Source organism: Muntiacus reevesi, chromosome 14 (genome assembly GCF_963930625.1).
Source record: "Muntiacus reevesi chromosome 14, mMunRee1.1, whole genome shotgun sequence".
NCBI classification, from domain to species: Eukaryota; Metazoa; Chordata; class Mammalia; order Artiodactyla; family Cervidae; genus Muntiacus; species Muntiacus reevesi.
Window position 1 is genome coordinate 42877302 of NC_089262.1, and position 22498 is coordinate 42899799.

At 38.7% G+C, this 22498-nt stretch overlaps 1 protein-coding gene across 1 annotated transcript in view; it reads left to right on the top strand.

Annotated features, from left to right (window-relative positions):
- ITGA2 (integrin subunit alpha 2) overlaps positions 1-22498 on the top strand; it is a 104872-nt gene that overhangs the window by 34919 nt on the left and 47455 nt on the right. Inside the window, exons 3-7 of the mRNA XM_065905628.1 lie at positions 11363-11472; positions 14473-14564; positions 17833-17947; positions 18108-18235; positions 21039-21187. Coding sequence (XP_065761700.1) covers positions 11363-11472; positions 14473-14564; positions 17833-17947; positions 18108-18235; positions 21039-21187 — 594 coding nt within the window. The remainder of the gene's footprint in view (positions 1-11362; positions 11473-14472; positions 14565-17832; positions 17948-18107; positions 18236-21038; positions 21188-22498) is intronic.

Consider the following 22498-nt stretch of genomic DNA (forward strand, 5'->3'; position numbering starts at 1 on the left):
ATAAATAATATTTAAATATAATTTTCATGTAAAGTTTTTAAAGAAAGATGAACTTCACTCAGCATTTTTAATTAAAAATTGTTACAAAAAGTATTATCTGGAATGACAGTTCCCATCTGTCTTTTCATTCTCTGATAGACAGAGATTTGTCAGATTAGCCAAGAGCTAGAACAAAAGGGTTTTACCCTCAGTTTCCCCACCACCAGCTGGGTGACTTTGGGAGAGTCACAGAACCTCTCTGGATCACAAAGAAAATGGCATCCTGACCAAACCAGAAGTTTTTACCGCCTTGTGAGAGAATAAAAGTAAAGCACTTCAAAAACTAAACTACTGTGCATATATGAGATATTCTCACCAGCTCTGTGTAAAAATGTATAGAAGCAAACTCAGGATTTTTAATGACTTGTTCCTCCCCACCTGTCTCTACCCACCACTTCTTCCTCAGCCATCTCTCATCTGTCACAGTTTAGCTCCCATGCAATATTAGATTAATTTTGGTCCATTTCTTCTTCTTCTTGGCCAAGAATGCTATTCTGATCCCTTTTCCAAAATAATCATGTCTTTGTCTTTCATTATATTTGTCTTTATTTTTTTTTCATTTATTTTTATTAGTTGGAGGCTAATTACTTTACAGTATTGAAGTGGGTTTTGTCATACATTGACATGAATCAGCCATGGAGTTACATGTATTCCCCATCCCAATCCCCCCTCCCACTTTAAATATCAGCCAACATCATCCTTTATGTCTCTTCCCAAAGATAAAATTCTCTTGCCATTAGGTTTTTCTGGCAGTGCCATTTAACATGCTTACTTTGTTTATTCATAAGGTTTGCTTTTATTTTAAACCATGACGTATATATTTCTTTTTGTTCTTCTATTGCATTTTAGTTATTTTCACCAACTTCTAACTTAGTCATATTTTTGATCCTACAAAGGCTTAGAAGTCTGACTGTAATATATTCTTGTATTTTTAAGTTTAAGAAACTTACCATTAATATTTTTATGACTATTATGCTAGCCATATACTTAAACTAACACTATTAATGTAGGTCTGTAAAGTAGTGTGTTTCCTATTAATAATGACTTTCCCATGGCTGGCAGTAGGGCCAGGGTAAATAGGCAACCAAGTTCCTTTTAGAGCTCCATAGACCACTCCAGTGTTGATTTACCTACCTTTGCAACACCATAGTTGCTAATTTTTTTCTGCTAAGTTAAAATCATCTTTATAGGTACATTTTTTCAGTGATTCGCGTAACAGCAGAAAGGGCACTTTAAATATTCCCTGCTCCAACTAACTTCTTCCTTCCCCAGCTCTGGACACAAATTTGTGTGTGTATCCACAGATAGGGTCACACATACATGCCCAGCTTTTGTGACTTGCCTGTGGAATAGATCTGCTGAGCCAGAGACTCTGGAGACCTGTGATTTGTAAAAATCCTCCGTGCCTCACCACCTCAGTCAGTTCAGTTCAGTCGTTCAGTCATGTCTGATTCTTTGTGACCCCATGGACCGCAGCACACCAGGCCTCCCTGTCCATCACCAACTCCTGGGGTTTACTCAAACTCATGTCCATTGAGTCGGTGATGCCATCCAACCATCTCATCCTCTGTTGTCCCCTTCTCCTCCCACCTTCAATCTTCCCCAGCATCAGGGTTTTTTCAAAAGAATCAATTCTTCACATCTAGCCTCACCACCTCGTCTTATCATTTCAAGCTTCCCTCTGTGTTAATGCCTGAAGGTCTGTTTTTAAAACAAGTTCATTCATGACGGTGCTGGGACACACACACGCTCCCACACACACATACTCCCCCACACACTCACACACACTTTCCCACGCACCCACCCACCCCTTCCTGGTGATTACTTGTCTGAAACTTTTCCATCCATTGACTCTGTCTTAAGAAGGATCTGGTAAATGCTAAGTGGCATAGGTAGAGCCTATTTGTTAATTTGGTTAGGACCCAGATGATAGAACCACAGTGAGTAGCTCTCCTGGAAGAGTTCTAAGCCAGTTTAGTATGACAGAAAGAACTGGAGGTTTGGAGTGAAAGAACATAAGTGCAGATCTAGGTTTTGTTGCCAATCAGACTCTTAGAGTTGGATTTCTTTATATGGAAACAGGAATATTTATAATATCTGACCTCACAGGATGTTTATAAGGATGAAAGTAGATAATACATGTTAAAATGTGCCTTATAAACTGTAGTTTACAAATATTGTTTCTTTTCCAGTTCTTTCCATTGATAGCTATCTGCTGAAGCACCTAGTTAAAAGGTACTGTCTCATGGACTTTGAGACATAAAAATGTGTGACCTTAAAAGCATTCGTTTCCTCCCCACCAGGGCACAAGAATGTGGAATTTTTATCGTCACAAGGCATTAAATTGAGTGTTTTGGCTTTTGATTTTAACTTCAGGAAAACTGCATGTTGGATGAGTCAGTGTAACAGAATCAGTTTTTATTGATTCATTTGCTTCCGGTGCAAAAGCTGATTTCCAGGGTTTTGTGAGATAAAACAATAGGCTTAAGATATTCTAGCAATAATGAGGTCAGTGGACTTTGCATTGGGGAACTGAAAGATCTTGAGGATGTAGCCATCCCACTATTTGAGGAAGCAACCTGGAAACCAGAGAAGTCTGGAAGCATAATGAGGCCAGGAGGCTAAAATTGCCTTGAAACATATGCTAGCTAGAGTTTAGCTAGTAAATTATAATAGCAGTGCTTCCCAACCAAGAGCTAAAAATGAGCTCTTACCTGCCTTCTTCCTTCCTAGAGATGGGAAGTCGTTACAGGTGAATTCTTCCCATGACAAACTCCTTTTATGTTGCAAGCAAGTAGCCATATGGAACTCACTGGACTCCTTGTGTTGTCAGTGGCCTGGAACTAAACAATATAAGGAATAATATTTATATTTATAAGCTATAGACTTTGACATGTCTCATCTTAATGTGGGTATTACATACAGTAGACTTCTAATGCCAGACAAAACAACTCTGGATGGCTGATAGACATTTCCAACTGAAAATACCTCCCTCTGAACTTCTGAGCTTCCTTTACTGAAGAATCTTGCTCTACTGACCATATCCTCCTTATCTGATAATGGCCACTTGGTTACTTTTAATTCTTGCTGACAACCTTGGGGTCACCCTTTGCTTTGTTTTTATTCCAAAACTAACTTCTCAAGAAATACTACTGGTCCTACCTTCAAAATATATTTAAAATATATTGTCACCACCTTGTCACCACCTTCCCTTCTGCCAGCCCCACAAGAGCCTGGCATCACCTCTTTCCTGCATCATGCCATGTGCCTTGTGAGTGCCTCACCTGCTCCACCTGTACTCCCATGCAATCATTCTCAACAGAGGAACCTTCAAAATCCTTCTAAAATACGTCAGATTGTGTCAATACTGTGCTCAAAACCCTCCTGTGGCTTTCTCGTATTTCACTCAGAGGAAAAAACAAGTCCTTACAGTTTCATACAAGGCTCTATATGATCAAGGCCCATTACTAACATGACCTCATCTCCTACCATTTCCCCCTCGTGCATTCTGCGCCAGCCACAGGGCTTTTGCACTTGCTGTTCTCGTAGTCAGGACTTCTCTTCCACCAGAGTCTTATGATGTTACTCCTTTCCCTCCTTCAACTCTTTACGTAAATGTCACCTTCTCAGTGACCTTTCCTGGCCCTCCTAATAAAGATTGCAATACCCTCCACCCCACACTCTTGACTGTGCCATCCTCACTTGTCCCACAAAGGACTGATTACCATTGCCATATGTTTTACTTACTCATTACATTTATTGTCTGTTTTTCCCACTAGAAGGTAACTTCTGTGAGGCCATGATTTTTTAAAATGTTATGTATTTATAAATCTGTTTATTTATTTTTAGTTGTACGGGGCATGGGCTTTCTAGCAGAGCCAAATGGGGCCTCCTCTTTGTTGCAGCTTCTCCTTTTGATAACTTCTCTTGTCGTGAAACATAGGCTTTAGGTGCATGAGCTTCAGTACTTGTAGCACAAGGGCTCAGTAGTTGCAGCCCTCCAGCTCTAGAATGCAGGGTCCATGGTTGTGCAGCATGGGTGTAGCTGCTCCATGCATGTGGAATCTTCCCAGACCAGGGATAGAACCCAAGTCCCCTGCCTTGGCAGGCAGACTCATCCACTGTCCCATCAGAGAAGTCTGAGGCCATAAATGTTTGACTAATTTAGTCACTAATGTATCCCCCATGCCTAGAATTGAGTCTGGCACATAGTTTGCCTGGCCACCATGTACAGCTTCACAGGTTGTACACTGCACAAGGCCAAGGCACACCATTCATATGGGAATGGAGCTCCCTAGATTTGTACAACATGTCAGCCTCCCAGGACCTCAAGACATATGTATTGAATCAAATAAAACATGCTTTGCCCTAGTATTTTAAGTGCACCTCTGTCAGTAATCTCTGGGAAAATCTCTAGTATCAAAGAAATGCTTGGAGAGTTTAGAGACTCACAGACCAAAGGAAGATATTTATAACAGCCCCTGGATTGTGGGTTTAAAACTACCTACACCAACATAAATACTATTTACTAACTAAACAAAGTATCTTGAATTCCACTGGAGGTGGGCAAATTGGCTATGTTTTGGAACTCTATATAATCACTATTTTCCCACAAGATAATTGAACAGTAAGTGTTATTTTAAGTAGTCTTGGAAGAATTCCCAGTTTCACTGTAGGAAAAGAAAAGTTTATATCTTGGGATTTTCTTCTGTTTTGAGAATCAGCGCACACAACTCTTCATGCAGCTCTTTGCCTGGTTGTGATTAAGTTAAATCTGTTACTTCAGAGAGGCTTCATCACACTAAGTTTACCCGCTGAGGTGTCTTATCCCCGACCTTTATAACATTCTCTCCTGGCATGTTTCTTCCTGCTATAGGTGATTACATAAAATTTTGTAGATAAATATACCTGCCTCCCTCATCTTCCTGTCTGATTAATTTGAGAATGTCACAGTTCCCTCAGGGTAGCCATGGGTGATGTCATAACCTTTCCTCTTAAGGGAGAATTGTCAGGAATGAGGATTTCACTGGGTGCAATCTGCTGGAAACACTGCCAAAAAAGGAGGTGGGCAAAGGATTTTCAAGCCTTCTCGATAATCACTAGTATGACCTATGACTATCTACTTACTAATGTGGTTCTCAGTATTTAAAGAATGAGTCATAGACAGTGAAAACACCATTGCTCTTCTTCAGCAGACATAATGGTCTGGCTTGCCACCGTCCTCTGTTGTTTTGTGTTAAGAGTTTCATATGGTGTGATGCCACCGGAGATTTCTATGTGTTCTGTGTGAGAATGTTGGAGAAGACTCTTGAGAGTCCCTTGGACTGCAAGGAGATCCAACCAGTCCATCCTAAAGGAGATCAGTCCTGGGTGTACATTGGAAGGAGTGATGCTGAAGCTGAAACTCCAGTACCTTGGCTACCAGGTGTGGAGAGCTGACTCATTTGAAAAGACCCTAATGCTGGGAAAGATTGAGGGCAGGAGGAGAAGGGGACAACATAAGATGAAATGGTTGGATGGCATTGCTGACACAATGGACATGGGTTTGGGTGGACCCCAGGAGTTAGTGATGGACAGGGAGGCCTGGCATGCTGCGGTTCATGGGGTCGCAAAGAGCTGGACACAACTGAGTGACTGAACTGAACTGAACTGTGTGAGAATCTCAAGCCCTTTCATGAGTTTCTTATTAAATGGCATGTAGCTGCACAGAGGCTTCGTTTCTTCTTGTCTGATGCATGGGGGCGGGGGCAGGGGCATGGGCCCTAATTCTCATGGTGGTGGTAGGGATGTCATAACCCCCCAGTACCATGAGGTTATCCAACCCTGAATTCTGGGATGAGGTGGAAGGAGGCCAAGAGAGAGTGTCCAGGGTCACTTAGTCACTAGGAAACAGCAGGTGGCCTTTTGAGCTTTCTCACTGAAAAAACGGGTAGCTAGTGATGTAACTTTATGGCTGGAGGCCCAGAAGAACAAAATGATTACATTTTAGGTGAGAAACACTCAACTTTTGTTTCTCGGTGTGTTTCTCTGGAATAAGCTGAGAATAGATGGGAAAGGTGTGCAGTGGAAGCCACCGAATGACTACACTTGGTGCTATCTGAACATATGCTGTCCTTCCCCGACTGTATACAGCCCAGCCAGGGCCTACAACCCACTGCTCAGTAGGTGTGGTCTGACCCTCAGGTTCCAGTTTTTACTCCTTCATGATTCTGGAAGCCAACTCATATGTTCAGTTTTCCCAATCCGGGCCCTTTGCCAGGCCTTCTTGCCACTTTTTAGGAAAGAGAATAAATAGCCTAAGGGTTAAGAGCTTGGACGTCAGAATCAGTTATGCTTGGCTTTCACGACCCATGTGAATATGAGTAAGTTGCTCATCTGTCTCAGTGATCCCATCTGTAAAATGGAGATAAAATAATCTCAGACCCATTTGACACAGGGACTTAATAATATTCGGAAAGTCTCCTATACAGCATCAGTTGTAAGATTTGCTGTCATTAATATAATATAAATCCCCAGAGTTTAAAGGGGCAAAGCCACACTTTTTGTTATAGTTTCTTGCTATAAGGCACTATGATGTTCCCTACAGACTCCTCAGTCAGCCTTTGTTTAAAAAATAAAGACATGAGTTTGACACATGGTAGCTAGGTGGAGACTGAATCAGGAACAATTGACAGAAGAGTACCCATATACTGCTTTCTTTTCCACTTGGTGGAGTTTTTTCACCTCTTTTTTTTTTTTTTTGCTTATTTTATTTTTAATTCAGACAAAAAGAAATAGAAATTTTCTATTCAACTTTTCCTTAAGAGAATTCTCGTGTGTGTGTGTGTGTGTGTGTGTGTGTGTATGTGAAATTTGCTCAGTTGTGTCTGACTCTTTGTGACCCCATGGACTATACAGTCCATGGAATTCTCCAGGCCAGAATACTGGAGTGGGTAGCCTTTTCCTTCTCCGGGGGAATCTTCCCAACCCAGGGATCGAACCTAGGTCTCTTACATTGCAGGCGGATTCTTTACCAGTTGAGCCACAAGGGAAGTGCCAGGTAATAATGTAGAATCAACACAACATTGTAAATCAACTATACTCTAATAGAAATTTTTAAAAATAATGTAGAATCATCCATTTGTTTGTTCAGTTGTTTTTTCATTCATTCATTCGACACATAGTCACTCAGTGCTATAGGCAGGATTCCTAGTCCCCATGGACTTTTCCTTCCTGGGGGGGCGGATGGTGTTTAGTCAGGGGGCAGGCCCTTACAGGGTAATGTGATGAAAACCAGGACAGGGAAAGTTCAGAGGCTAAGAAATTACTTACGAAATCTACCTTGCTCAAACGTGGAAGAACCAGGTGACTTCTTGGAGGAAGTGGTTGTCTAATGGGAGACCTAAGTAATGAGCAGAATTTTTCCAGGCAGAGAATAGCACGTGTGAAGGTTTAGAAGCAAGAAGAACCCAGCTTCTCCACCAGATCAGAGTCTAATGACTCAAATACAGAATTTCAGGAAAGTATGTGAAGAAAATAGGGCTGGAAAAGCAAACAAAGGCCAAATTGTCTCTTTCTTTCTTTTTTTTATTAAAAAAAATTTTTTTATCATAGTTGATTTATGATGTTGTTAGTTTCAAGTGTATAGCAAATTGATTCCATTTTATACATATATATATATATATATTCTTTTTCATTTTTCAGTCTCTTTCTTTCTTACATTTTAAGATGTATCCTGCACACAAAGATTAAAGGTAATTCTGTATAGTCCCACTATGGAATGAAGACCAGAGACTTGTAGAAATGGAGAAATCAAGCTGCTGGAAGATAGTTTTTACAATGCAAAATCCTCATAAGTTTCCCAATTTCCTCTGAGTTGTCATGAATTTGAAGAACATCAGATATGCTCAAACATGCACTTCAAATCCTGCTCCTTGCTTCTCTTCCTTCACTAAAGCAAATATTGGGACTTACAGCCAACATATCAGTTTCTATCTTTTTCAGAAATCTTAACCTATCTGCCTGGTATTTTTGCATTCCTCTTTATAGACAATATTTTTGATGTATTACTTTTTAATTGAGGTATAGTTAATGTACAATGTTATTAATGTAAAAGTTTCAGGTGTACAACATAGTGGTTCACAATTTTTTAGTTATATTCCATTTAGAGTTATGATAAAGTATTGACTTTATTTCCTGTCTGGGACTATATATCCTTACAGCTTGTTTGTTTTATACATAATAGTTTGTTCCTCTTAATCCCCTACCCCTATATTGCTCCTCCTCCGCCCCTCCCCACTGGTAGTCACTAGTTTGTTCTCTGTATCCGTGAGTCTGTTTCTTTTCTGTTATATTCACTAGTTTGTTTTATTTTTTAGAGTCCACATATAAGTGATATCACACAGTATTTGTCTTTCTCTGTTTGACTTATTTCACTTGGCATAATACCCCCAAGTCCATTCATGTTGTTTCAAATGGCAAAATATCATTTTTTTCTTTTTTTAGCAAAAAAACTGTATTTGTGACTAAAGTAAAAATTACAGATGCATGTTTATAAAACCTTGTTATAATGTTACCATAAGAAATTATTAGCTGAAAACTAATAAAAAATTCAGATTGAAAAGGATTTACATTTTAAAATAGCTCATGTGGAATTCTTAATACTTAAGTAGCATCTGTTCCCACCCACTACCTCTGGGTTTTCTTTCCCCAGAGTGCAAGGAAGTGGTGATTGAGGACATTTAGCAACATTCTTATGTGTTTTACTCCAAATTCAAGGTTTAAGTTGAACTTGTGATGTAAGCTGCATTATCCTACAGGGGACCAACTATATTCTATAGTTAAAAATTCTTTCAATCAAAATAGATGGAAACTTGCATGCTAAAATTTTAAAATAAAGTTTGATAATAAAAATGTTATCCTTTTTATGACTAAGTAGTATTCCATTGTATGTGTTTGTGAAAGTCACTCAGTCATGTCCAACTCTTTGTGACTGTCTGTAGCCCTTCAGGCTCCTCTGTCCACTGAATTCTCCAGGGAAGAATACTGGAGTAGGTTGCCATTCCCTTCTCTGGAGATCTTCTGGACCCAGGGATTGAACCAACTCTTTTGTACTTCAGGCAGACTCTTTACCTACTTATATATGTATACATATTTGTGTATGTGTGTGTGTGTGTGTGTATGCCGTATTTCTTTATCCATTCATCTATTGATGGACACTTAGGTTGCTTTTATATCTTGACAATTGTAAATAATGTTGCTATGAACATTGATGTGCACATATCTTTCCAAATTAGCATTTTCATTCTCTTTTCCAGATATATACCCAGGAACAGAATTGCTGGGTCATAAGATAGTTGTATTTTTGGTTTTTGAGCAACCTCCACAGTTTTTCACAGTGACTGCCAATTTACATTCCCACCAGCAGTGTCCTAGGATTCCCTTTTTCCCGTATCCTCACTAACATCCATTATTTGTGTCTTTTTGATGACAGCTATTCTGACAGGTGTGAAGTGATATTTCACTGTGGTTTTAATTTGCATTTCTGTGGTTATTGATGATCTTAAGGGTTTTTTTATATGCCTGTTGGCCATCTGTATGTCTTCTTTGGAAAACTGTATATTCAGGTTTTCTGCCTTTTTTTAAAGTTTTTTTTTTTTCCTTTGATGTTGAGTTCTAGGAGCTGTTTCTATACTTTGTACATTAATCCCTTATTGGTCTTAGCATTTGCAAATATTTTCTTCCATTCATTAGGCTGTCTTTTTGTCTTGTAGATGGTTTCTATAGACAATATTTTAACAGATAAATTAGGTAAAGTATCTACTCATAAGAAGACAAAAACTTTCAACTCTAACCTTAATCAAAGTTAACTGGTTTAAAGTATTCTAGAATCCTCTACAAAATACTTGCTTGAGAATATTTGTATAAGATAAGGGGAGAAGATTATTACTGAATTATTAACTCTTTCAAAATAATTTGTATTTCCCTCTTTCCATGATTGTTATGCTGCTCCCTCTGATAAGAATGCCAGCTACCAGCCTCATCCTTCTATGTCCATGTTAGCTTCCTTTGACCATTTAAATTTTTTTCAAGAGCAATTTACTGATATCTTTCCATTTGTTATGATTATTATTTTTTTACTTGTCATTTTTTAAATAGTTTTACTACATTTAGTAGACATAAGCGTGCCTTAGGTTTTTCTTAATTCACTATAGCACTTAATTGAGCACATGCTGTTTAATCAATAATGACAAAATATTTAGAAGTATCATAAAGAATTTAAGTTTCATAGATCAATAATCTAATCTTTCCCAACTTTGACAAGGAAAAAACATTGAGTCAAATATGCTTCCTTAGTCACTGGTTGCTGCTGAGTAGTTAGCCTACAGGAGTTTCTAAAGATCAGACTGTTATGTGGACGCTTTCTGTCCATTCTTGGCCAGAAATGTCCAGTGATTCTATAGGGAAATGCATAGTATCTTTTTGGAAAGCTCTGTAGGAAGTGAAACTAGCCAAAACGAAAATGTTATCACCTATATCTGACCTCTGCTTCTGTATTCCAGCTTCTGTATTCCAACACGATGCGCATAAGGAGAGACCCACAGTAATTGCTGTGGGTAAATATTGCTCTGTATTTTTGCTGAGCATTCCCTTATATAGACAGTAAAACATAAAGGCACTTAGATAACTTATGTGCTCCCTAAATCACATATGAAAGTGCTTAGGGCATGGAAGACACTCAACAGATGTTAGTTCTTGCTTTAGGTTTTAATATTATTTCATTCTTAAGAGCTATACTGAGCAGTATGATACCCACTAGCACCTGTGGCTACTGAGCACTTGACATGTTACTTGATTGTGCTCAAAATATAAAATACACAGTGAATTTTAAGCACTAAGTATGGGAAAAGAATGTTAAATAGCTCAGTAATTTTAATATTGATTGCAAGTTAGTATGGATATACTGAGTTAAATAAAATATATTATCTAAATGAGTTAATTTCATCTGTTGCTTTTTTTTGTTTTATTGATGCAGCGACTAGAAAACTTAAAATTACATATGTGCCTCACATTTGTGACTTGCATTATATTTCCACTGGACAGAAATGCTTTAGAGAGACCTCCCAGGTATTATGGCAAGACTGCTGTACTGCAGATGTTCATCAATTTCTTCATCAGCTAAGAAGAAAAGAAAAACAACAAATTATAGCTGAGCAAATAGAAGCTGTTCACTTATTAAATTGAAATTAAATGTGGATTTTTTACTGTTTTGTGGTCAGCTTTACGTTTAAGAAACTATAGCTAACATTTAATGTCTAATGGAAAATAAAATCCCTATTTCTAGGTTACTGGTTGGTTCACCATGGAGTGGCTTTCCTAAGGACCGAATGGGAGATGTATATAAATGTCCTGTTGATCTATCCACCACTACATGTGAAAAATTGAATTTGCAAAGTAAGTTATAATTAGCAATGTGTTTTTTTTATACTTAGCAAAATCTTGTTGTATACTCAGTTGAAAAAAAGACAACAAAACCAGAGTTTTGTCTTTAAGAAATATAGACTGCTTTTGTTGCCTTTGTCTCTGTAGTCATATGGGGTCCAACTGTATCCAAACTTCCAACACAGTTTGATGGCCTCATTAAGTAAGATGTGTGGGAAACGTGCTGCCTCCTAGACCATCTGGCCCAGTCTGTGGACCAGTTTCCACCAATATTTAGGATGATTTTGGTGATTACTAACAGAAATCTGAGACTATTCATACTTCTGTCCCTCCCCAAAACAAACTATACAGTGTAGAAACATCAGTCCTAGGGATAATTTGGAGGGTACTGAGGAACACTGTGTGTTTCTGGTCATGTGAAAATGATCTTGTTCTACTAAAAAAAGAAAAATCACTATTTGGAATTTTTTTTTTTTGGTAGAATTGTTTGTAACTCTTTGGAATTGCTGGGTTTTAATTATCTACAAAAGCAGACCTCTATTTCCAGAAGTTAAGTAGTGAAGGAGAATTGGCAAAATAGTTTGATAAGATAGCAGGGTTAAGAAACGATTTTTCTAATAAAAAGGAAATGATCCTATAAGTAAAAACATCTACTTCTGCTTTACTCACTACACCAAAGCCTTTGTGGGGATCACAACAAACTGGAAAATTCTTCAAGAGACCAGACCACCTTACCTACCTCCTGAGAAACCTGTGTGCAGGTCAAGAAGCAGCAGTTAGAACCAGACATGGAACAATGGACTGGCTCCAAATCAGGAAAGGAGTATGTCAAGGCTGTATGTTGTCACCCTGCTTATTTAACTTATATTCAGAGTATATTATGCAAAATGCTGGGCTTGAAGCACAGGCTGGAATCAAGATTGCCAGGAGAAATATCGATAACCTCAGATAGGCAGATGATACCACCCTTATGGCAGAAAGTGAAGAGGAACTAAGAGCCTCTTGATGAAAGTGAAAGAGGAGAGTGAAAAAGTTGGCTTAAAATTCAACATTCAAAAAACTAAGATCATGGCATCCAGTTCCATCTCTTCATGGCAAATAGGTGGGGAAACAATGGAAACAATGACAGACTTTATTTTTTGAGCTCCAAAATCACTGCAGTTGGTGATTGCAGCCATGAAATTAAAAGATGCTTGCTCCTTGGAAGAAAAACTATGACTAACCTAGACAGCATATTAAAAAACAGAGACATTCCTTTGCCAGCAAAGTCCATCTAGTCAAAGCTATGGTTTTTCCAATAGTCATGTATGGATGTGAGAGTTGGACTATAAAGAAAGCTGAGCACTGAAGAATTGATGCTTTTGAACTGTGGTGTTGGAGAAGACTCTTGAGAGTCCCTTGGACTGCAAGAAGATAAAACCAGTCCATCCTAAAGGAAATCAGTCCTGAATATTCATTGGAAGGACTGATGCTGAAGCTGAAACTCCAATACTTTGGCCACCTGATGTGAAGAACTGACTCATTGGAAAAGACCCTGATGCTGAGAAAGGTTGAAGGCAGGAGGAGAAGAGGACGACAGAGGATGATATGGTTGGATGGCATCACCGACTCTATGGATATGAGTTTGAGTAAGCTTCAGGAGTTGGTGATGGACAGGGAAACCTGGGGTGCTGCAGTCCTTTGGGTTGGAAAGAGTTGGACACAACTGAGCAACTGAACTGACTGATCCTATTTGTAAGGAGAGAGGAAGGAGGCAATAAAAGGGAGTGACGACCAGTCAAGAATGAAGTTAACTGGGTGAAATTAATGTCTCTGGTACCTGGGAAAATGAGTCTTACGAAGCATGCTCCCTTTTCTGAGACACAAAGGAAAGAGACAAGTCAGAGTTCTAGAAGGACTTTTAGGTAAAGATGAGAAAAGTTGAGATTACCCTTTGAGTGTGATTATCTTCTTTGCACTAGAGAGTGATGGAATCTGGGTTGAGTTTGGAGGCTTGAGAAGAAGGATGAAGTTTTTAAATGGGCATCCTGGGAAATAGGGGATAAACTGTATAATAAAACTTTTGAGCTCTCACCCGTAAATATATATATATATATTTATTTTTAGAAACTTTATGCATATGTATATAAATGAGTAGATAACTTAGGATTAGGGCTTCCCAGGTGGTGCAGCGGTGAAGAATGTTCAGTCCCTGAATGGGGAAGATTCCCTGGAGTAGGAGATGGCAACCCACTCCAGTATTCTTGCCTGGAATTTCACCATCAGAGTAGCCTGGCAGGCTACTGTCCATGGGGTCACAAAGAGTTGGACACAACTAAGTGACTGAGCACACACAACTTAAGATAAATGATGTATATACACATTTACAGAAATAGTGTAATTTTATGTACATGTACATGTGTTTGTCTATATATACACACATACCCTGGTAGAGATTAGAGGATAATAAAAAACTAATATGTATAGCTGTACAGGTATGTGTCTGTGCATGTATGTTTATATATACACACATATACACCTTGGCAGAGATTAGAGGATAATGAAAAAAATGATATTATTGAAAAGAATTTCAATGTTCAGTAGGTCAAGAATGGATACAGCAAATGATGCCTTAGCTGAATGGGAGAGAGAAGGTTGGAGAGATTTATCTGTTATTCTACATGCTAGTGTCATGATGGCCTTCTAAAGTTCACTTACTGTTGTTTTGGGCCAGATTCTACCATATGGCATTCTTTGATAACACTTTAAGAATGGTTTTTTCTGATCCAGAATAAAGCATTAGATGGAGTCATCATGACCTTTGCAGACCCCACCCCCCGAGGATCACATTCTGCAGCCTCTCTCATTTAAGTAAGCAGCCAGATCAATGTAACATCTCATTTCCATACACTTGATTACACACCATGAGCACTAAACTCAATGCTACATATAAACCTGAGTGTACATTGAAAAAACAAGTCTTTAAATAAATGATAATTTAACCACTTTTAAAAATCTTCTCCCCTTTGAAAGCTTCCACGAGCATTTCCAATGTTACTGAGATGAAAACCAACATGAGCCTTGGCTTGACACTGACAAGGAACGTGGGAACAGGAGGATTTCTTGTGAGTGTTTACTTTTCAGATCCTCTCTCCTCTCAAGTATGAAGTCAGTGTCTTCTGACCATCCCTCCTAGCAAACCAAATCTTGACATTTAAACGTTCGAACTTGAATTTTGGATAAGTCATGCTAGAGGAGAGCCAACATGAAAGAACAATGTGTTGATATGTAAGCATCTTAAGATATTTAGCAAAAATGTTGCCACAGAATGTTTTGGGGAAAGGGGGCAGAAGGAACAGTGGTTCTTTGCCCTTGAAAACTGTGTTTTGTATTTGTTGATGACAACAGAATTCTAGTTCTCTTTCCCCCTTCCTGTAGGAATATTCTGGATAGGTACAGCTAGTTCAGAAAGTAGGTTTCAAAGCTACAAAGTACTTTTGTTTTTAATCATTTCTGATAATCATTGACTACTCTGATATTATTTAAAGCAATGATCTGGACTCATTTCATGTTAGCATTTACTCTCATTTAGTTTATAGAATACTGTGTAAAGACCACCACAAATCAGTAAAAGAGAATGCTTTATTTAACAAGTGGTCTGGGGACAATTAATTGGTGAATATCTTGCATATCCAAATATGCTTCCAAGTGAACTAAAGAGTTAATCTAAAAAACTAGAAGAAAATGGAAGTTTTCTGAGAGAATTTCTGACCTTGGAATTAACAGACAAAATAATATAGAAAATTGTTAAAAAGACACGACTATGTTAAAAAAAGAAAAAAAAGAAAAAAAAAATCATCACACACCAAAAGATAAAAGAAAGAAAAAAAGAGCTTAAAAGCAAACAAAAACCCAACCTCATTTGACATTTCTACCAGCCCATGTAGGTGTAAGCTAGTTGTATATCTCTGTTAAAATCGTCTTAGAAAGCTTGATTATGACATGTTGCATTGACATGCTAACTTAAAAGCCTAGGTATATAAACAGACATCTCGAAAAGTATAATCAATATTGAACAATATGATTCTGTTTTTATTGAGAGATATTAGACTTTGGTACCAACTAGTGAATTAGGTGTTGCTTATGATATATGTTAGATCAATGCATATGTGAGTATTTCAGTGAATCTTCCTGGTTTATAGTCTTCTGAAGTCTTTATTATAGGGTTGTTTTGTCTTTCTTGTTTCCTTTTTTAAAGTTGAATACATTAAGAAAGAAAATATATTGAGGTAATAGGGATTACAGAATATGCTTCAAAGATTTTATTCTGTAACTTCAGATTTTTAATCTATAACTATCAATTTTTATGTAAGTGTAAAACCTTTTATAAACCTAATATATAAAATGAAGTTGAAGAGAATTTGAGGTTCATTTAATAGTCAATGTTGCAAGTAGAAGGAAAGAGGGAAAGAGAAAAAAAGAAAGGAAAAAGAAAAAAAAGCTAAGATTTCCTTTCCATACCTAAAAGGTCAAAATCTTAAGATACTCTTAAGAATACTGTGGAAAAGACTGACAATCATCACATTTTTTGAACCTTCTTAAGTTCTGGGCTTAAAGTAGGAATGTTGTTCTGGCATTAACAATTGGCATATTCTAATTTCAACTCCTTAATGTTGTTTTCCATTGCTTTTAAAACCAAAAAATATTTTCGAATACTTCATGAATTAGTGTTTTTCAGGGTGATTAAGCTGAACCAACTTGGGGGTGCAGATGTAGGAAACCAGTAATTGGTATCTCATTTGGTAAACATACCCAAGGCATCAATTGTGATTCTCCCCTAATTGGCAAAATGAACCAGTTTTATAAGGGAAAAACTATGCCTTGCTCATTGAGTATGAAATATGACCACAGCTGCTTCTCTTTTGAGCTACCAACAATTAAACTGGGTCAAATAAGTTCCTTTTCATTCTTCCAATCACATTTTGCAAGTCCACACTTTTCAGTTAAGTTTTAATAGTTGTTCCACAGCTTTATATAAGGCTAAACTTTGTAGGTCTTTTTAAGATCATGACTAGACTTCTCTTCCCCATTTTTTTCTCCTTTCACATCTAATGATTTGTATTTAACCTAATATTTCCTGCCTGCAATGGAGGACACCTGGGTTCAATCCCTTGGTTGGGAAGATCCCCTGGAGAAGGGCATGGCAACCCACTCCCGTGTTCTTGCCTGGAGAACTCCATGGACAGAGGAGCCTGGTGGGTTATAGTCCTTCGAGTCACAAAGAGTCAGACATGACTGAGCAACTAACACACACACACTTGATATTTCCCACATGACTTAATCAGGAGTTCTTGCCTTTCAAGGGCTACTGACAGGGAGAGCTTTGGCACTGGGTTAATGGCGATGTTAATAACTGGAGTATGATGTGCACAAGAAGACAAGTGCCAGCTTGGACGACTGAAGCTTCTAGGGAGGGACACAGGCAGCTCTGAAGTCCTCAAAGAAATGCTTTGATAACTGCAGAGTTAAAAACTGGCAGTTCGTGAGCCTGCTGGTTCCTTTGTTTGTTTAGCATGTAGAGTATTGCAAGGGTTGTTTTTTTTTTTTTAATTATAAATTTTCACACAAAATTTTTGCTTTGATTCTCCTTGAGAATTTGAGACGTTCAGCCACAGAGGGCATGTTTCACAGCAGCCGTGGGCAGGAGCCACAGTGGTCTGCTCTGCACGGAAGGTGTAGGCTCTTCACTCACCACGGTGTCCACACTGGGCCCAAGCTCTCTGCCAAGCTGCCCGCCTGGCCCATGGGGACGTGGGGTTTATGGTTTCTGCTGAAGGGTGAAAATGGAAGGGACAGGAGGAGATGTATGTTCAAGGAACAATAATGCTAATGAGGCTGGCTAACAATTACATATCGTTTGCTATTTACCCAGTACTGTTCTAAGTGTTTCATAGACGTAGACTCATTTTGTCTTCACAACAGCCTTAAGTTAGGAGGTCTGATCATCCTCATTTTATAGATGAGGCAGGTGAGACCCAGGTAGCTGAGAGACAAAAAATGAACTTGGCCCCTTTTTTCTCCAGGTTGTTCTCAGGAAGGACAGCACCCCTCTTCTCTCATTTGGTGGGTGACCTGATGGGCTCCTCCCTGCACTGACAGTCCCAGTGTCCCTGTCCCCAAGACACGTGCCACCGGGGACAGCACATCTGCCACCCTCTCCTCCCCCTCTGTGGGCTCCAGTGCACTTTCCCTCAAAGGCATTGTTCACCTGTTAGTTTCAAGAGCTGATGATTCCTAGTGTCTTAGAAGAGAAATGATTCCTGAGCGTCACAAATGGCGAGGTGGAAGGTTAACATTTCCCATGTGTTTTGTCATTGTTCTCATTTTTTGAAGACCTGTGGTCCCCTGTGGGCACAGCAGTGCGGAAGTCAGTATTACACAACTGGGGTGTGCTCTGATGTCAGTCCCGATTTTCAGTTGCGGACCAGCTTTGCGCCTGCAGTTCAGAGTAAGTGATGAATGTGCCAAGGGTCTGAGCAATGCCTTACTTTAAAAGAGGGGAAATTGTATCAGCAAGTGCCATTCTCTTTTACTCTGTCTCATTTTCACGTGGATGTGACTTTTGTCTTACCTATGGAAATATGTTTCTTTTATCATTTCCTATGTAGCCTGCCCTTCCTTCATAGATGTTGTGGTTGTATGTGATGAATCAAACAGTATTTATCCCTGGGATGCAGTAAAGAACTTTTTGGAAAAATTTGTACAAGGCCTAGATATAGGCCCCACAAAGACACAGGTATGGACATCCTTTATATAGACCCTAACCCACAGCTTTCTTTCTGAGAAAATATTACTAGAGATGAAATCTTCATCTTTGCATTTGTTCAATCCCCATATTAAAGGCATTTCATGGTAATCTTGAAAGTTAATTGAAATTTGTGCCATGTTGAGTTATTCTATCGTAACTTTGCCTAATGCTGGTCTTTAAGCATGGGTTCCTATTTCTGACACAGGCATCGGATATGTGATATAGCTTCTTAATTTATCTTTCGTTGCTGATTTTTTCTTCCACTAACTCATGCACTAATCAATACATTTAAAAATCCATAATGTATTTTTTTTACACACACTTTGACTAATAGTGATAACTTTCTCTTTTTACTGGTGAAAAAATTATCTTTGAATTCTAGGATTTTTATAAATAAGTTCAGACAGCATATTTCTGTCATAGCTCAGTTGGCAAAGAATCTGCCTGCAATGCAGGAGACCCCCGTTCAATTCCTGGGATGGGAAGTTCCTCTGGAGAAGGGATCGGCTACCCACTCCAGTATTCTTGGGCTTCCCTTGTGGCTCAGCTGGCAAAGAGTCTGCCTGCAACGTGGGAAACCTGGGTTCAGTCCCTGGGTTGGGAAGATCCCCTGGAGAAAGGAAAGACTACCCATTCCAGTATTCTGGCCTAGAGAATTCCATGGACTGTATAGTCCATGGGGTCGCAATGACTGAGCGACTTTCACTTCAGTATCATAGTCGAGGCTAAACTTCCATTTTTTACAAAAGTCCTTTCAATAGTTTTGTGTAGCTTTATGTTTTAAAGAGTCTTTGGTTTTCTTTCTTCCTGTGGTGAAAGAAAGTGAAGTCGCTCAGTCATGTCCGACTCTTTGCGACCCCATGGACTGTAGCCTCCCAGGCTCCTCCATCCATGGCATTTTCCAGGCAAGAATACTGGAGTGGGTTGCCATTTCCTTCTCCAGGGGATCTTCCCAACCCAGGGATCAAACCTGGGTCTCCCGCATTGTAGGCAGACGGTTTACCATCTGAGCCACCAGGGAAGTCCTTTGGTTGCCTTCCTGTGGTAGGCAACCAAAATTAAGGAGCAGAAAGGTCCTGCTTTTATAATACTGAATAGTATTTTTAAAGTTTTGGGTTATTTCTTTCTTTCTTGTTGGATCTGCCATTTTCTGGGCCATCCTGGTTGTAGGAAAACATTGAACCAATATCAACAGGAACCAGTTCACAGAGTTACCAGTTCCTATGTTGCATCTGATGCTCCAGGGCCCAACAGTTATTGGAACACTTTTCCCTAAATGCTTTGCAGTTCTCTATATTAAAATTTGCCTTCTGTATCTCTGTACAGTATTGTAAAATACCATTGCATGTTTTCCCCATTGACATTGCTTTTCAATACCAAGAGGATATTAATATCTGTCAAAACTTTGAAGGTTTCACTGTGGGCTTTCACTGAAAATTCTGTTAAATAAGACTAAGTATCATACTGGTTTCTAGAGAACATCACTGTTAAAGCCCCTCATAAGAGAAATTTTTGTCTATATCTGTTTATTTTCTGTCTCTAAATGAACTACCCCTGTAACGTGACTTACTGTGTTTACTAGTTTCCATGGGGAATTCCTGACCTTCCTCTTCTATCTTGCAACCCCAATGCATCTTCTTCATCTCTAAAGGTGGTTTTACTCAGCATCTTTTCTTCGAACCTAAATGTGACCTTTCTGTAAGCCCTAATCTACCACATCTTCTCTTCCACCTTCCTTCCTCTCACACAGAAGTTGTGGGGCTGTGTCAGGAGTCACCACTCTCTTCCTCTCGGCTTAGATTTTGAGATTCTTAGAGTTATTTTTGATCCTTTCCTCTCTCTCAAGTCTTACATATTACCTTGAAGAGAGGAGTTCAACAATATCATATTTTTTTGGTCATTTTCCCAGGAAGGCTGGTTAACTGCCTTCCTGGCAAAAGTAGCTGATTGATCTCAGAAATCCAGGCCTTGGCCTATCCACCTTCCTTACACACTGGCCTCTATTTTCAGCAACTCTTTTACCACTGATTCCCTTATAACCACTTCCTATTCTGGAAGTCCCAGATCCTAGGCATAGAGAGTGATCTCAGTGCTGAGTACAAGGACATTAACCAAAGTGATTGACCTCCTTGATCTAAAGGATTCTGGTATGTGCTCAAACGTCTTGTTCCTACTTCTTGGTTCTTCCAAATAAGACTCTCCAGTGGCATTCTCCCTGAAGATCAGAAATGTCCTGTCCCAAACACACATATAGCAGCTTCCTTTCTAACATCTGTGATGAAGGAAATCCAGCACAGTGAAAACATTTATACTGATGACATTGATTAGCAGTCACTTTTCTTAGTATTCAACTATACTTCTTTGTTTATTAGATAATTATCCTCAATTGGTGAGATGTTATGTTCCATCCATGATTGCTTGTAATGGTTAACATGTATATATCCTTTTGTAACTAGAAAATCTATTTAAATCTTCCTGTTATGAACTTTATTCTACTATTCATCCATATGGCAGTGCTTTAAAAGCTGCAGCTATTATTCTTGAGAACCATATGGCACATAAATGGCACATTATCATGCTTGTCAATATGTCCCACTGCTGTACACTGATGACCTCTGACAGGGAAGTTATCCTATTGAAGAAAAATAATTATTCTTAAGAAAAAAGTTGGAAATGATTCCCTTAAGCTATCAGCCCGTGTATAAATGCACTTCTGATTTTTATGATATTGGTTACATAGGAATGACTTATAACAATGACAAACCTGTAATAAACTTCTTTTCTCTTAAAGATGGGGTTAATTCAATATGCCAATAATCCAAGAGTTGTGTTTAACCTGAATACTTTTAAATCCAAAGATGAAATGATTAAAGCAACATCGCAGACATTCCAATATGGTGGAGACCTTACAAATACCTTCAAAGCAATTCAGTATGCACGGTAAGTTATGATGCTAATAGGTCAATATGTTGATAAAATAGAAGTGCTCATAAGTAAGAAAAGACAAAGAAAAATATAAAATATATGGTGCGTGCATACTCAGTTGTGTCCAACTCTTTGCAACCCCGTGGACTGTAGCCTACCAGGCTCCTCTGTCCATGGGATTCTCCAGGCAAGAATACTGGAGTGGGTTGCCATTTCCTCCTCCAGGGTATCTTCCAAACCCAGGGATTGAACCCATGTCTCTTGCATCTCCTGTATTGGCAGGCAGATTCTTTACTAATGCAACTCGTGGGAAACCCAAATATGCAATACCTACACTTAAATCAGAACTAGTAGAGTAGACAAGTTTGAACATTCTTTTACTTGAACACTTTGAGAAGGCAGAAGGGAATAAAATTTTTAAATCTTTGATTTCTGTGACTTTTATAAGATTTTTTTAATATTTTATATGAAATAAATAAAATGAAATTAAAAGACCTTGGGTTAAGTTGGAAAGGAGAAATCTGCAATTGTTTGTTACTATTTATTAAGACCAAAAACAACTTGAGCTATGGGACACTTCAACCAAATTAAGAAGGGCCATAGAATCTTAAGTGTTAATGACATAGAAGTCTGAATTGAAGGACTCATTCTGCTAACTACTATCTGGGGTAATTTCATAACTATATAACCCTCCTAATTCTTAACTCAGTGTCTCTATTTTCTTAGCACTGCTGACCTTCATCTTCACTCTGATTTGATCAGATACCTTTACCAAAAAGGTGCTAAACATTCTCATACTGTTTAAAAAATATAAATGAGAACAGTAAGTTCATCTTCCTTTAAACCTACTTTTTGCCCTTTGCCATCTGGTTGTGCCTTCCTTCCACTGCCATAATCCCTTAAAAGAAGAATCTATGTTCCTTCCTTCATATCCTTGAAACATATGACTCTGCCACCCTGTACATGTGGTTTTGCCTCAAGCCTCATCCTCTTTAGCCTCCCTTATCATTTGACAATAATGAGCATGCAGTGCTATTTCTACCCCAGATGCCTTGACACCACACACTTCCAGAAAACCTGCTAACTTTTGTCAACAAGTTTGCCTCTTCACTGGCTTCTTTTCTAGTTTTTCTTCACTAAATAGAGTTCTTCTTTCATAACCCCTTTTTTCTTAGGTGTTGTATCCACTCTCAGGTTACATGAGCCATCAGCTCTGCCTGGCTTACCCCACAGCTATGTCGTCAGCCCTGACCTCTCTCAGAATTCACACGGGTGTCCAGCTGATGCTTATCTGAAGCGTTGGCTCACTTGTCAAACTGAGTACAT